The 12,500-nt window shown below is 48.3% G+C and overlaps 1 protein-coding gene and 1 long non-coding RNA gene across 2 annotated transcripts in view; one reads left to right on the plus strand and one right to left on the minus strand.

Annotated features, from left to right (window-relative positions):
* Positions 1-12,500, minus strand: part of LOC149443011 (uncharacterized) — a 473,108-nt gene that overhangs the window by 211,293 nt on the left and 249,315 nt on the right. The gene's annotated exons all lie outside the window — the stretch shown is intronic.
* Positions 11,629-12,500, plus strand: part of LOC149443013 (uncharacterized) — a 74,940-nt gene continuing 74,068 nt past the window's right edge. Inside the window, 1 exon segment of the mRNA XM_089655955.1 lies at positions 11,629-12,075. Coding sequence (XP_089512081.1) covers positions 11,639-12,075 — 437 coding nt within the window. The 5' untranslated portion in view covers positions 11,629-11,638.

Genomic DNA, 12,500 nt, shown 5'->3' on the forward strand with positions numbered 1-12,500 from the left:
TCCCTGCGTCAGTCACACACCTCTGATCACACCTGGGAGCCCTGACAGGATCCCTCTTCTGCACCTTCCTCACACTCCACTTTGCCCCTTGACCACACCCCCACTTTCACATCCCCTCCCCTTGTTTCTACATGCCCTGTTTCCACCCTTACCTTCCACATCCTGCCCACTCTCCTCAGCCCTCAAATGCCCCTCCCCACATACTCCCTCTCAAACCCCTTCCCCAGCACTCCCATCCAATCACTCTTTCCCAGCCCCTCCCCACATCCTCCCTGCCTTCCATTCCCACCTTTCCTTCACCCCCCCCGTTCAACCTCTCCCCCAGCACACCTACCCCACCACTCTTTCCCAGCCCCCCCACACACTGTACCCCCCCAACCCTCACACCCACCCCCTCTGCAGCAGCAGCCTCCTCCTCCTCATTCATTTTGTTTGTTTTTTTTGTAATAAACATTATTTGGAAAGTAGCAGAACGTGTCTTTCAAATTGTCAGAAATGCATTTGGGGTAATAATGGTGGCTTGGTCATGTAGGGAATCCAACACAGGCGCTTTTCTGAGTATGGCTACCAATAATTCCAAATAGCGAACACTAAAAAAGCAGCCCTTCAGAAAGAAAACTAAAAGGTGACCCTTCCAGAGGCATTGGTGGTTAGACTCTTTGGTCTTTCTGCTGCTTTCACCTGGTGGTCTGTCCTGCAAATAGTTTTAGCTGCTCCCCATCACACAAGTTCTCTGGCACATGTAGCGGTTGGCCATTATCTGCTAACCATTTGGCTGTCCCAAGGGAGCTTAGAATTATCAGTGGACTCTGTGGGCAAGGCTAACGTTCCCCAATATGAAAACACACAATATTGCAGCTTGTGTTCTAAGTGTCGGCTAGCTTTTGTCTTTTTGGGGTGCTGATTTTGGCCAAGACTCCTGCATGGAACACTCACCTCCCCAGAGACTGACACTGCTGTCCAAATATGTTCCCTGTGCTACTTCATTGACACACACTATACAAGAAGTGTGTAATATCCAGGACACCAGGCGTGACACCAGGACACAACTTACACACAGTAAGCCTGCCAAGGAATGCTAGAGACACAGAAAAGTTGGGAGAATAAGAAGAAGGCCTTCTGTTGTTTGGACTATCATTATGCTGGACTAACTGGACCCAGATTAATTTTGCTTTACACCCCGTGTAACATCTTGCCCCGAGATTGGTTGGGGAGCATAGGATCTTTAGCTGCCTGATTCTAGACGTGTGTGCCTATGGAATTTATGTGCCCAGTGGACACTTGTTCCTCACTTCATTCCCTCCCCACCTCTTGTTGTCAAAACACTGACATGTGAATGAGGAACAAGTTGGATAGAAGTGGTGTGTGTTGAGCAGATAGACAATTTGCCCATTAGGGCCCCTTCTTCTCTGGGGGACATTGCATGTATCTGGTCTCATCCATAACTGATAGTCCTTCCAACAGCAGCTTTCAAGTCATGTGACTTCTGTGTAATGCCAATCCCAACTAGAGATGAGGTGATGGGAGACATCTTGACAGAGTTGGGCCACAGGATCCCCCCCACATTGTCTACTTGGCTGCACCCCCCTTTTGGCAGTCTGCACAACTCCACTCCACCAAGCTATGTAGAGGTCCCTGGATGGAATGAAGATCTACTCCAAACGTGAACAATGTAACGTGAATGGAGTGTTCTGTGTAAACTGTTGCAGCATTTCACAAGAGGAAGCAAACCAAGATTGGGAGTAGCTGCAGACAGCAAGCAGACAACTTCAATCTTTATGTATCCCAGCTTAGGATTGAAGGAGCTGGTTTACCTCTCGGAAACATGCAATCCTATCTGCTACAGTCCTAAAGCTGGACTTGCCAGAAAACACTTCGTTTGGACATCACCAGAAATTCCAGGTAAGCAAGATTGTCCAGTGCAGCTGGAGCTAGCAGAGTCCTGCAATGCTTTAGGGACATGCAGATCAGCTCCAACTGCAATGAAGAAGATTGCCGACCTGCAAAGGCTGAAGAAGGCCACAACACAGCGCACTGTCCAAGAGAAATAGAACATTTATTACCAACAATCAATAGAAAACTATAAAACATCATAAAAAATTGTAACTGAACTAAAATTGCTGCCTGAAATAGGCTCCAAGGCTGGGCTGGTCCTCGTCTGGTTCCACCTCCAGGGCTTGCTCCAGGGCCTGGATCCAGCAGCACATCCAGCCCAGGAGGCCACGAATGTCAGGATCGGGGAACAATGTAGAAAAAGCCAAACAAAATGTATTATCTGTAATAAAAAAGGAGACAGACTTGCTTCACACAACAACAGCATGCAATGCTTGTCTACCTTTGTCCATTATCCTGAAAGCACTCTATGCTGTTGTCACCTCATAATTGGAACACAGAACTTACATTTCTTGCCTGGATGATATCATGGCCCAAGGAGTGAGCTTGGAATCCTTAGTCCTAGATTACCCGCTTCCCACCCGCAATGTACTGTGGCCAGACGGCAGCTACAGGCAAAGCAATGTACTTGTACGTCACTCTGGCTGTACTAACACAGGAGGCACACCACACACCCGAGCCGGCACACAGCGCTCCCCTCCCCCGACTGCTGTGTCTGGTGGATACAGCGGAATGAAGATCCCAGTGATTGTGACCCGGTGATCATGTGATCTCTAGGTGATCCCAATGTAAGCAGTTATTATGAATCAATCTCATTCATAACAGCTCTGCGTCTCCTCCTAGTGAGCTGTGATTGGCCCACAGCTGTCACATGATACATGGGGCCAATCACAGCACCCTGTACCATGTGACCAGCTCCAGCCAATCACAGATCACTATCTTGAGCTGTCAAAAATCTAACTCACTGATGACAGTTGATGAATGAGTTAGGTTCTGACAGCAAGCTTTGCATTGCAGGAGAAATGGCCATTATATCTCCTGCAAAGAAAAGTGTAGAAAAAAATCCCTGATCACCCCCCTCCCCCCACAGTAGTACAATGGTTACTATGGTAACATCCTACTATTCTGATAAAAGTATTTAAAAAAAAAAAGTTAAATACCATATTGAGAATTTAAAAAAAAAATGTTTTTAAGGTTTTTTATTTACTTTCTTAACTACTTGCCAACCACTTACCCGCATTTTGTGGGCGAGCAGCAGCTCTTGGCAAAGTGGCATAATCTGCATCACTTCCTGTTTTGGGGTGTCAATGCGCCTGAGCCCCCCACTGCCCCCCTGGTCAGTCCAGGGAGAGAAGAGAGAACACGGCACCGAGTAAAAGCACCACTACATTGTACACACACGTTAGATTAGCACATTTAACCCTTTGATGGCCCCGTCACCCAGCCAGTGCCATTAGTACAGTGTCAGTATATAGAATGTTTCACTGATCTCTGTATTCCTGCCACTAGTGACATCACAGTGTCAGGGTCAGTAAGCCCCTCCCAGCCAGGGTCAGCTGGCGTTAGATTGGCCGCACACTGTCGCACTCACGCTATAGGTCGCTGATCACCGCCATTACTAGTATAGTGTTTGTACGGATCAATATATTGATCATGAACAGAACTATACTAGTGCCGGCTTTGTATAGTGTCCCCAATACTCAGTGTTAGCCGGATCGGCCCGGTCACTGCCAGCACTAGTGTTCAGCCCCTCCACTGTTCTTCAAAGAAGATTTGTACCAATTGTGGGCCAAGGCAATTTATACACCACAATACATGGCCGCCCCCCAAATTCAGCTCTTGTCACACAATTCACATGGAACTCTATCACCGTTTATGAAATTAAAACTTATTGGGCTGAACCCCCAACATGGACATTACAGAAAAGAATGAATTGCAGTCATATTGGTCCGTAGACCCGATTCATCGTATGTCCGTGTTCTCTGCTGGTACATATATGTCCAACATGGACCAGCAATGTACTGGAACGTCGCTGGACTTGGAGTGGTTATACCGGGAGGATGCTTGCAGCTACAGGCATCATTCTAGTGCTGGTTTATTAGCTGGGGGTCGGCTTTCATGTAAAAGTAATCCTAGTGACCAATTAGCTGCAGAATTGTGTTTATGATCAATTTACATGATTTCGTATAGCAGCAAATCTGATGAGATGAATGAAGTGGGTGTAAAGTGGAAGCAATGGATCTGCAGGGAGCAGCATCTTGAGCACAAAGCACTTTATGTTGTGGATGGATTTGCACACGGTTCAGTTTCCTTCATTTATTGATAAACCCCATAAGACCAATGAAGTGGGTGTAAAGTGGAAGCAGTGGATGTGCAGAGAATAGGATTTGGAGCCCCGAGCTCTTTATCTCTGAATGTCTCCACATATTTGTAGTGTATTTGTGATGATTTCTGTGCACACACAATAGGACAGCGCTGTGACACATAATGCTCTTCTAGATGACAGGGAATCCTTCCCTTTGTTACAGCAGCAGTCCGCTAGAAGGTTTTTGTAGGTTTGGAGTTGTTACACATAGCGCGGGTTTTATCCATTTATAGTGATGACATCATTGCCCAAATCTGGGGGTCACCAGCCATTTCCACCCTTTACTCCCAGCTGGGGGGCTTTGTATCCATATACCAGATGTTCTACAGGACTAAATCTGCCATCAATGTTACTGCAAAATCAAAGGGGCCAAAACCCCTCCCCCGAGCAGTCATATATTTCTGTCCCCCTTGGTGGGAGTGGAGGTGACCCCTCTATAAGGATCTACAGTCTATACACACCCAGCACAAGGCCGGGGTCACACTACCAGACGCTTCTCGGGGCTGCAGTTCCTCTGAGCTCCACAAGGTGGGGATCTCACTTCTACCCAGACAGGAAGTCTCTATGGAAGACAGACAGGAAGTGATGTCAGGTACAGACAGGAAGTGATGTCAGGTACAGGCAAGAAGTGATGTCAGGTACAGACAGGAAGTTCCATGAATGAGAAAGTAGAGAGGAGACATTCCTGGATCTGGCAGCAGAGAAGGTAATACATAGATGAACCCCTTCAGGGGGAGGAGTTAATGATAATATATTTGCCCCCAAAGCTGGCCTACATGGTTCAGTTTTATCGTTCAGCCAGCGGGATGACCATAAAAACTGAAGTGATTCCCCCATCCGCACATTGGAGGTGGAGGGGGGAATCCTCCCCGCTGCACTCTTGTATTCTGACAATGGGGGGACTCCTCCGCTCTCAGAATAAACAGATCAGCACTGAAGCTATTGGCTGCAGCCGCTGGGGGAGTGGCTTTTATCCGGCAGTGGCCACACATGGATGGAAATGTGAGCGATCCCTGCTGAACCAGCTGAATTTCCATGGATCTATGGTCACCTTCAGTGACTTCCTCCCCTCCCCCTCATCTCCTTCATGATGGAAGTCATGCTGAGATCATCTCCCATTGGCTGAGCAATATTCTCATTTGTCTCTCAGCTCCTTCTTGCTATTCCTCGTCCTGCCTGTTGTTTCCTTGGATTGATTTTCTGTGTAGTGACCCCGGCTTGGTCTCTTGGATGCGCTCGTCTGTTGCTTGCCCTGACCTTTCTCCTGATTCCTGGATCTCCTCCTCATCTCTCCTCCATATCCTCTTACACAGCTTTTCTCCACACCTGCAGTGACCCTGGGGGGTGGAAACATCACACTGACCTGACAACTCCTCCTCCCAATGTCCCTCCATCCAGAGTCAGAGAATCCTATGACATCACACTGACCTCACAGCTCCTCCTCCCAATGTCCCTTCATCCAGTCAGAAAATCCTATGACATCACACTGACCTCACAGCTCCTCTTTCCAATATCCCTTCATCCAGAGTCAGAGAATCCTATGACATCACACTGACCTCACAGCTCATCCTCCCAATGTCCCTCCATCCAGAGTCAGAGAATCCTATGACATCACACTGACCTCACATCTCCTCCTCCCAATGTCCCTCCATCCAGAGTCAGAGAATCCTATGACATCACACTGACCTCACAGTCCCTCCTCCCAATGTCCCTCCATCCAGAGTCAGAGAATCCTATGACATCACACAGACCTCACAGCTCCTCCTCCTAATGTACCTCCATCTGACTTTTTTCTGATGCTCTTAGGATGTGGGGCCCCTTGGTATCCTCACATGTAAAGTGGGACTGTTGGTCCTGCGTTGTATGTGATGACATCAGAATGCTGCAACAAGCCTACACCCTGCATAGTGTGGGGGTCCTGTGGGGGGAATTATACCTCAGCCTGAAGTGGGGCTTTAATAAAATGGAGACCTGAATGGAGAGGTGAGGAGGATTCTGGGAATATCATTTGATGTGACTATTTGTGTTCAGATGTAGAGTTTTCCTCCTGTGAAGTCTGGAGATCATATGACATCACATTGCCTCCACCTCCCTCCCTGATAGAAGAGAGAAAGAAGAAGAAGATTCTAGAAGTCACCAGAGAGATCACTGAGCTGCTGACAGGAGAGGTGAGCGGTGCCGGGAATTCTGGGACATTCTCCAGTAACAGACAAGGGATGTGTCTGGATGGTGACTGTATCATTGTGTGTGTCAGGTTCCTATAAGGTGTCAGGGTGTCACTGTCTATTTCTCCATGGAGGAGTGGGAGTATTTAGAAGGACACAAGGATCTCTACAAGGACGTCATGATGGACAATCAGCCGCCCCTCACATCACCGGGTAAGAGGAGACTTTATTGTAAAGGAGAGAGCAGTACGGAGGATCCACCTAGATCCCCCATCATCTGATAAACACATAGAAACAATGGATTCAGTCAGTGTGTGTGTTTCCTACAGATGGATCCAGTCATGGGAACCCACCAGAGAGATGTCCCCGTCCTCTGTATTCCCGGGATTCCACACAGGAAGGTCACACCATCCCTCACCATCATCAGGTAGATGAGGAACAATCACTGATAGTATCATTAGGATCTGTACATTATCTGCATTGTTACCATTGATGTCATTTTTATTATATATTCAGAGTGGAAACCTGAGAGATCCTAAAGTTGAGGTTAAAGAAGAGATAAAAGAGGAGGAGGATGAGGATGGGGGGATGGAGGAGTCAGAGCTTCTAAAAGAACACAAAGATCTGTACCAGGACACCATGGTGGAGTCATCCAGCTACAGGAACCCACCAGAGAGATGTCCCCGTCCTCTGTATTCCCGGGATTCCACACAGGAAGGTCACACCATCCCTCACCATCATCAGGTAGATGATGACAATTATTGGTAGTTGTGATTTATACACAGCATGTTTGTTACAATGAATGTTTTATTATATCTTTCAGAGTGGAATCCTCGGGGATGATAATATTGATGTTAAAGAAGAGTATAAAGAGGAGGATGAGGAGTATGGAGTGATGGAGGAGTTTTCAGAAGGACACAAGGATATGATGGAGCCACCTAATACCAGGAACCCACCAGAGAGATGTCCCCGTCCTCTGTATTCCTGGGATTCCACACAGGAAGGTCACACCATCCCTCACCATTACAAGGTTGGTGGGATGGAGCATTCAGAAAATGGACTCATAGAAGTGATTTTTTAATGTGATGCCACAATATTGGAGTTTATGTTTTACAGATGAGCTCTTCTATTATTATTTTGTTTTAGGTTGAAGATCTGATAGATATAAAAGTTAAGGTTAAAGAAGAGGCGTATGTGAGGGATGATCAGCAGTCTATGGAGGAGGATGGAATAACGGGGACATTTATAGAGGAGGACACTCCTACAGAGATCAGCACAGGTGGGTCATGAACACTAAATCCATTCCTCCACCCATACTGCTCACTGATTGGTCCAGAGTAGGGCGGGGACTGGGTGATATCAGCCTGTAATCCCCTGGTCACTTTCCTGAGCTGTGTTCCCCGTCCTGTATTCCTGGATTTCTCTCGGATAATCTTCCTTCTCTGTGCTGCAGACACAATTTATGTCTCTAGACTGGATTTATGGAGGTTCTGGGGTTCAGCTGGCAGCAAAATGTTCATTTTCAATATAAGTGTTACTAGACCTAGGCACCTGGGGTGTGTGATTTGGATATTCTTCCCCATGGCCGGATCTAGTAAGATCTCTGACAGAACAATTCTCCCAGGGTTCCTTGCTCTGTGGTCTGCTGGCTGTGCCGGGTGGAGGGATATGTCTGTAGTGTCTCAGCCCCAAGTCACTGAGTGCAGTCTCAGGAGATGGGAGGCAGCGGTGTGGGATCTCTGCAACTTGTCTACAGTAAACATTTAATCTTCCACTGATTACTGAATACAATATTATGAGTCCTGACCCTTACACTGTATAATTTTTATTGTACATTACATACTCCTGACCCCTGCACTATATACTCCATGTTGTACATTACATACTCCTGACCCCTGCACTATATACTCTATGTTGTACATTACATACTCCTGACCCCTGCACTATATACTCTATGTTGTACATTACATACTCCTGACCCCTGCACTATATACTCTATGTTGTACATTACATACTCCTGACCCCTGCACTATATACTCTATGTTGTACATTACATACTCCTGACCCCTGCACTATATACTCTATGTTGTACATTACATACTCCTGACCCCTGCACTATATACTCTATGTTGTACATTACATACTCCTGACCCCTGCACTATATACTCTATGTTGTACATTACATAGTCCTGACTTCTGCTCTCCCCCCTCCCCCCACTGCTATATATACACATAATATGGATTCTCTTTTGTTCCCCCCATTTCCTCCCAGCTGGACATTTTATATCGGATGATGTGATTGGAGCACAGACTTTTACATGGTGATAATAATGTGATAACATCCTCCAACTTTGGACCCTTAAACAGAAAGTGATAATGAGGGAGGAGCCAATACCCCAATGATGGTGGTCTTCAGGATCAGTCCAGTCTTCATCTTGGTTGTTCTCCCCCCATCCTCACTCTCTGACCTCTGGTGGGGCTCAGCCCCGCTGTTCTTCATGACTAAATCATGGACTAAATAAGGAAGTGCAGTACTTCTTGTGTTGGGAAGATGGCGATGAGTGATAGAGGGGGTGGGGACCCTCGTCCTATAATCCCCTCATCACTGTCCCTCCTATAAAAGACAGTTCTGGTTGTTTCCTCACTCTCTGACTAAGGTCCATGAATAAAGAAATGACCTGGTAGGAGATCAGAGGAGCCATTTCCTAGTTCCCTTGTGTGACGGAAGTGTAGGCAGGATACAACACACACGGAGGATGATAAACACACAAAGCTGTATTGAACTATGGGAGGCACTCAATCAGGGTAGGAAGGTAGCGTCTGGGTACCCAAAAGGGGAAGAGAGGGGAGGAGCCCAAAACAATTGTAATCCGTCCCACGATAGGGCAATTTGGGTATCGATGGCCTGAGCAAGTATTAATCCAAGCAGGCAGTTCCGGCAAAGGTAATAGGGAGGTTCAATGGGGCAGTCCAGGTAGGAAAGGTCTGAGTGTTCAATGGGGCAATCCAGGTAGGAAAGGTCTGAGTGTTCAATGGGGCAATCCAGGTAGGAAAGGTATGAGTGTTCAATGGGGCAATCCAGGTAGGAAAGGTATGAGTGTTCAATGGGGCAGACCAGACAGGACAAGAGGGAAATTCAACGGCAGTCCAAGCAGGGAAAATAGGGGCATTCAATGGGGCCAGTCCAGGCAAGGTAATAGGGGGATTCATGGACAGTCCAGGCAGGGAAAATAGGGAGACCCATGGGGGGTAGTTCAGACAGGCGGGTCTGAACACTCACGGTTTAGGCAGGAGTAACCTCGGGCACACAGCGAACAGCAGGCAGGAGTACTCATGAGCACACAGTGGATAGCAGGCAGGAGTACTCGTTGGCACACAGCGGATAGCAGGCGGGAGTACTCGTTGGCACACAGCGGATAGCAGGCAGGAGTACTCGTTGGCACACAGCAGATAGCAGGCAGGAGTATTCATTGGCACAGAGCGGATAGCAGGCAGGAGTACTCGTTGGCACACAGCGGATAGCAGGCAGGAGTATTCATTAACACAGAGCGGATAGCAGGCAGGAGTACTCGTTGGCACACAGCGGATAGCAGGCAGGAGTACTCGTTGGCACACAGCGGATAGCAGGCAGGAGTACTCGTTGGCACACAGCGGATAGCAGGTAGCAGTACTCGTTGGCACACAGCGGATAGCAGGCAGGAGTATTCATTGGCACAGAGCGGATAGCAGGCAGGAGTACTCATTGGCACAGAGCGGATAGCAGGCAGGAGTACTCGTTGGCACACAGCGGATAGCAGGCAGGAGTATTCATTGGCACAGAGCGGATAGCAGGCAGGAGTACTCGTTGGCACACAATGGATAGCAGGCAGGAGTACTCGTTAGCACACAATGGATAGTAAGCAGGAGTACTCATTGGCACACAGCGGATAGCAGGCGGGAGTACTCGTTGGCACACAGTGGATAGCAGGCGGGAGTACTCGTTGGCACACAGCGGATAGCAGGCAGGAGTACTCGTTGGCACACAGCGGATAGCAGGCAGGAGTACTCGTTGGCACACAGCGGATAGCAGGCGGGAGTACTCATTGGCACAGAGAGGATAGAAGGCAGGAGTACTCGCTGGCACAGAGCGGATAGCAGGTAGGAGTACTCGTTGGCACAGAGCGGATAGCAGGTAGGAGTACTCGTTGGCACAGAGCGGATAGCAGGTAGGAGTACTCGTTGGCACACAGCGGATAGCAGGCGGGAGTACTCATTGGCACAGAGAGGATAGAAGGCAGGAGTACTCGCTGGCACAGAGCGGATAGCAGGTAGGAGTACTCGTTGGCACAGAGCGGATAGCAGGTAGGAGTACTCGTTGGCACACAGCGGATAGCAGGCAGGAGTACTCATTGGCACACAGCGGAAAGCATGTAGGAGTACTCGTTGGCACACAATGGATAGCAGGTAGGAGTACTCGTTAGCACACAATGGATAGCAGGCAGGAGTACTCGTTGGCACACAATGGATAGCAGGCAGGAGTATTCTTTGGTACACAGCAGACAGCAGGCACCTCTAGCCCCCAGGGATCAGTAAAGTACTCAGCAGGGTCTGGCTGTGGGGGTCTGGCCTCAGCTCAGACCTTCCAACAGCTACTCACGGTGATGTGCAGGGGACCAACAACCTCCCGGGTCCCGCTCTGGTCCTCTTATGCCGGAGCAGGATGCTTCCTGGTTGCCCTGGCAATGGCCGGTCCAGTGTCGGGTTGTCGGGGCAATGAGGCACGCCCCCCTCACTCTGGCCACGCTCAGGGAGCGCGCCCTTTGTCTCTGGCAGGCGCAGAGCATGGGAAGCCTCGTTCCCATGTTGCGCCCACCGGAGGCCCGTGCTATGCGGGTCCAGTGGGGTACCTAACTCCTCGGCAGCTTCGCTGAGGAGAGGTGCTACCCGCACCACAGGGGGCATTTTCTCCTTGTGCAGGATGTGAGAAATCTGCAAGGGGAAGGGAGGGAGGAGGATCAAAGGAGAGTGAGGGGGGAGCTGCTGCAGGCCACCTGAACTGAGGGGAGGGGGAGGAAGGGACAGCAGGCGAGGGGGCGACCGTGACACCTTGAGGGTGGAATTGTAAACTCCTCAGAGACCAAGCTGCCTGATGTGGGCGGAGTCCTGGTTTGGGGAAACCAATCAGCTCCTGTCTAGTAATCCTCTTTGTCTTTGTATTTTAGTCCATGGCCGGGAGATGAGGAAAACCTCGGAGGATTGTCTCACTTTGTCTCCAGACTGGAAAGTAGAAGATGAGGACATCACACAGTATAGTCCAGGAGAAAACCCGGCTCCCTCCAATGTCCATCCGGCACCACCCAGTGTAGATGGACCATCGGATTCCTCGTATCCTGAGGAACCTCAGACTGTGCGGGACCGGGCCGGCCTTCCAATAGGGAAGAGGTTCTCCTGTCCTGAGTGCGGGAAGGGTTTCCATTGTAAATCTGGTCTTAATGTGCATAAAAGATCTCACACAGGGGAGAAACCATATTCCTGTACTGAGTGCGGGAAATGTTTTTCTGTGAAGTCCAGTCTTTACACACATCAGAGATCTCACACGGGAGAGAAGCCATATTTCTGTCCTGAGTGTGGGAAATGTTTTTCAGAAAAGTCACATTTTTACAGACATCAAAGGTCTCACACGGGGGAAAAGCCATATTCCTGTCTTGAGTGCAGGAAATGTTTTAAAAAATCAGCAATTGGAATGCGCTAAAATATATCAAAATTAATATCACAAATATGTGTATAAAAGTCCCAACATTATAAATACAAAAAACTTTTCAGTGAAAATAATCCATAAATTTCGTGCATATAAGTGTATAGAAGAAATGTCCAACACCCCAAAACAGAAAATTTTCTTCTTTAAACATGTAATTCCACCGTGCTTTATCCACCACCAAATGAATGGAATAAACTCACCAGAGCTCAATGCTGATTAGATTATAAATCAGCACAAGCGCGTTTGCTCTGGGAGCGATGAATAAGTAGATCATGAAGCAGCACTCTATAGTATAGACACTTCCAGATAGCAGGAACAATACTCTGCAGTGATATTGAGG

This window comes from Staurois parvus, unplaced genomic scaffold (assembly GCF_062004578.1).
Source record: "Staurois parvus isolate SC_StPar_1 unplaced genomic scaffold, SC_StPar_1.0 ptg000879l, whole genome shotgun sequence".
Lineage (NCBI taxonomy): Eukaryota > Metazoa > Chordata > Amphibia > Anura > Ranidae > Staurois > Staurois parvus.